At 44.3% G+C, this 4,537-nt stretch overlaps 1 protein-coding gene across 3 annotated transcripts in view; it reads right to left on the reverse strand.

The window, feature by feature from the left end:
• The window catches only part of KDSR (3-ketodihydrosphingosine reductase), a 40,998-nt gene that overhangs the window by 9,926 nt on the left and 26,535 nt on the right, over window positions 1–4,537 (reverse strand). For all 3 annotated transcript variants that reach the window (XM_017528873.2, XM_017528871.2, XM_017528874.2), the window contains one exon: window positions 1,764–1,847. In XM_017528873.2, coding sequence (XP_017384362.1) covers window positions 1,764–1,847 — 84 coding nt within the window. The remainder of the gene's footprint in view (window positions 1–1,763; window positions 1,848–4,537) is intronic.

Here is a 4,537-nt window from a genome sequence, read left to right on the forward strand (position 1 = left end):
ACAATTTTGCTGAAGGAAAAAAAAACCCCAACTTAATCAACATCAGAATCAAACCTTAACAGGGAAATCACCACCCTTTGTCGGCTTTGGCTTCATACCAAATGCTGCAAAGCTGCTTAGCAGATCTCTGCATATTCGAAGACAGGACATTTGGCTTCAATTTACTTCTTTGAAATAGCAGCAATTTTTAAAAAGGCAGAGCAAAAGAGAAAAGAATAGGGGAAAAAACACTTCTAAATCATAAACAGCTTTTTACAAATATACAGTCTAGGGAGTTTAAGTGCCAATTTTTATGCTGCAGCGATTCACATTTACAAAGTATTGGTATAAAAGAGAAGAAAAAAATATAAAACTAAAATTAGCCACAGTTCAAGGTAGTAAGTTCTGATTGATTCCTTTCTTCCTGCTTCACTTATTCATTTGCTCAAAAAAGCAACTACTATGTGTCAAGGCAAAGGGAACATTCCATTGAAAAATGTGAAGCTTGTATTCAGCTCAGGATGACTGGCAGTGATTTTATATAACAGATATGTCTGTTATAAGTGCTATGAGAAGTTTCTGTTATAAGCTGTGACAAGTGCAATGCAGACCTCCAGTCATCTCCTCTACAATGGCAGAAGATTAGCAGTTTACTAATCAGACTGTTAATTCTGGAACACCAGCCACCACTAAAAGTAGTTACAAGGCATCTTGTGGAAACAGAAAAATTAAGCCAAAGTTGGCACTTAGGTGGTGAGCTCCCCAGCCCTCTTGCTCTGCTTGGCTCCCACAACACAGACAGGAGATCTTACTCTCCCAAAGGCAGGAGACAACATGATTCCTCACTTAGGAAACTGATCAAACCAAGAGAAAAGTGAGCAGATGCTGGCATATGAGAGTCTTCTAATGATGTGACTGCATCTTCTCCTGATCATCCTAAACAGCTGAGAAGCTAGAGATTTACAATTGGCATTTTAGTGCCTCACTCAAAAATATGGACAATCAAGGATCACTAGACATTTGAGGAAGCCTAAAAGGACCACAAAAGAGAAAAAGAAACTAGGAGGAAATAAATAATACAAGACGTAGAAGAACTTTTCAAACAAAACAACAACAAAAAACAAGACTAAATGTCCAGAGTGACTATCCTTAGAAATAAGAGAAAATACGAAATCCATGAAATAAGGCAAGAAGCTATTTTTAAAAACTTTTAAATATTCAGAGAAAAGATATCTAAAATAATTTTTATGTAAGCCAGCAGAAATAAAAATTTCAACAAAAAAGTTGAAGGATAAAGTTAATAAAAAACCTAGAAAGTAGAACAAAAAGCCAAAGAGATATAAAATGAGAGAAAAGAGAAGGAAATTAGAGGATCAGTCCAAAAAATCTGAATAGTAAGTGCTCCAGAAAGAATGAACACCTGAACTACTTTGGGAAGAAAGTGATAAAAGGAGTAATATAATAAAATGTCCCAGAACAAAAGCTGCAGTGAGCCATGATTGTACCACTGTGTTCCAGTCTGAATGGCAGAGCGAGACCCTGTCTCTATACAGAAAAAAATTGGTAGAAATTTAAATTAAACTTTAAGAGAAGGAAGTGAAGGAAAAGAGGAAGGACAGAAGGAATATTTGCCTGGAGAATCTCAAGGTCATCAGAAACCAGCTAGGCGCTCTACCCAGTAAACATTGTTGACTGATGAAAATGAGTGTGAGCTGAAGAGCGGAAAGAAAATCAGAAAAGCAGTATACATTAGAGGTTCAAATTGGGACACGTAGCATACTGACCTTTGTTCTGTTTTCTTCGGCGAAACCAGGTGTGTCTGTGTCTGGTGGGTAAGCAACTGTGATGTAGACATTATACGGCTTCACCTGCATTTGAAAACAAACACGTGTATCTTTAGGAAACAAGACACAGTGAAGATCCTACACTACAACCTGCACTGGCTGCCTGATTCCCAAAAGGCGGTGAGAACAATGGGGATGTTCTGATTCTGTAAGCAGAGAACTGCCACCAACTGTATGGAGAAACCCCCTCCATGAAGATGATTCCAGAATGAAGGTAAAAAGGTCACCCTAACGTAGACTGGTTTCAGCTGTGCAGCCGTTCAGAAAACAGCTGGCCCTACATATGGCAAGTCACCTCCTTCACAGTGTCTTCCACTCCTGCTACCCAGGCAGAGGCCCTGGGAGCCGTCCAATGAGGAGGGCAGTGTTTTAAAAAGAGGTCAATTCCTACACGCGCTGCGCAGCATCCAAGCACTTTATCAAGGCAATGGGCTCGCTCTGCCCTTTCCTTCTTCGCCGGATTGCACATCTGTTTTTCCTTCAGAGTGCTTCTGATACTCTTATGCTGATTTCATCCACAAAATACTCTGGGGTCACTAAAATCTCCTGCCCTATACCGTTCTTGTGTTCCCGCAAACTCAGCCCAGAACGGTCCCTGCTAAGTCTGCTTACACCAGAGCTCCCTGTACAACCAGTCTCTGCCTCTTAGGAGGTCAAGAGTCACTTCCTCTTCCACTGAACCAACAAAAAGAACCACTGGGTGAGGGCAGGTGTGGTGGCTCACACCTGTAATACCAGTATTTTGGGAGGGCGAAGCAGGCGGGTCACCTGAGGTTGAGAGTTCAAGACCAGCCTGGACAACATGGAGAAACCCCATCTCTACTAAAAATGCAAAATTAGCCAGGCGTGGTGGCGCATGCCTGTAATCCCATCTACTCGGGAGACTGAGGCAGGAGAATCACTTGAACCCAGGAGGAGGAGGTTGCAGTAAGCCGAGATCACGCCATTGCACTCCAGTCTGGGTAACAGCAAAACTCCATTTCAAAAAAAACAAAATCAAAACAAAACAAAACAACAGAACCAATGGGTGGAACTTCCAAGTCAGACCAGCCAAGTACCTCCCCTGTAAACAGCCTCAACCTGCATTCACAAAGGGAAAGCCCTCTGCCTTATCTGAAATTCTACGTGGCTCCTCTGCATCTGACACTTGGAGAAAGTTGTTACGCTTGTGTGACTCAGCACCATGCCTGCACCCTTCACGATTCACGCCCCCACTCATACACACCCCCTCAACAATTCCAGCAGATTCTTCTGCTGTTGGCCAGGACACACCCTCCCACAGATTGCTCAGCCACAGCCGTGCTGCACATGCTTATCTTGCCCTGCCAACCAGCAACTCTAAGAGCAATGGTTCATATCATAAAAATCTTTTCGCCATGATTTTTATTTGTTATTGGCTCCTTTTAGTCCCTAAGAAAACACCTAAGGGATCTGAAGTGGAGAGGCAGCTGATAGATCAGCCACTGCACATTTTCAGAAGGATACCCTGGCTGAAAATCAACAATCCCACTGCCTAATGTGACAGTCTCTAAGAGTAGCCCAGGGGTCGGGCACAGTGGCTCACGCCTGTAATCACAGCACTTTGGGAGGTCAAGGCGGGTGGATCACCTGAGGTCAGGAGTTTGAGACCAGCCTGGTCAACATGGTGAAACCCTGTCTTTAATAAAAATACAAAAATTAGCTGGGTGTGGTGCCGAGTGCCTGTAATCCCAGCTATCTGGGAGGCTGAGACAGGAGAATCGCTTGAGCCCAGGAGGCAGAGGCTGCCGTGAGCTGAGATCGCGCCACTGCACTCCAGCCTGGGTGACAAGAGGGAGACATCACCTCAGAAAAAAAAAAAAAAAAAAAAAAAAAAAGCCGGGCATGGTGACTCACACCTGTAATCCCAGCACAGCACTTTGGGAGGTCAAGGTAGGTGGATCATGAGGTTAAGATATTGAGACCATCCTGGCTAACATGGTGAAACCCTGTCGGACAGCCCATCCACTGGGCATCACCAGAGCATGCAGCCTTACAGCCCAGTGATGCTCATAAATAGCTCTGGATTGGGGCCAGGCAGTGAGGCAGATGAGTCAGAAACTCGCTTCCACTTGTTTTTGAAACAGTGACTTACAACATCCTTGTCTCCCCCAGCCTTGCCCTCCACTGTGCGTAGACCAGAGAAAAACACCACAAAAAATCCAGTGAGTGGTCATTAGGCAGCCACATAAAGATTGACACCGGCTGCCCAGACACTCATGTCTGCGCTGCCCCTCTGCCTTCTCTCTCGCAGTGAAGGAGGATGTGGCTCCAAAGCTAAGGGAGAACAGGATTTCAGCAGTGCTTCTCAAACTCAAGGTTAAGGCTGTATTGCCAAAGGTTAACACAGCTTTTCAGAACAGCTTCCTCATGAAGTAGGAACACAGATTGCTCGGGTTAGGAGAAACCAGTCCAGTCGCTTCCTGGGTTGGTTTTCTTGCTATACATCCAACCAAACAACTCTCCCAGTCTCTGGCTGGATCCCTCCAGTGGCTAGTCACTTCACTATTTACCTATTTTTTTAAATTTACGTGTGCAACAACGAGCACTTATTGAATTACTTCTACATGCCAGTAGTGTTTTAAGAACAAAGCATAAGGACGCGGTGGCTCACGCCTGTAATCCTAGCACTTTGGGAGGCCGAGGTGGGTGGATCACCTGAGGTCAGGAGTTCAAGACCAGCCTGGTCATCATGG

The sequence above is a fragment of the Cebus imitator genome, unplaced genomic scaffold (assembly GCF_001604975.1).
Source record: "Cebus imitator isolate Cc_AM_T3 unplaced genomic scaffold, Cebus_imitator-1.0 Scaffold55, whole genome shotgun sequence".
Classification (NCBI taxonomy): Eukaryota; Metazoa; Chordata; class Mammalia; order Primates; family Cebidae; genus Cebus; species Cebus imitator.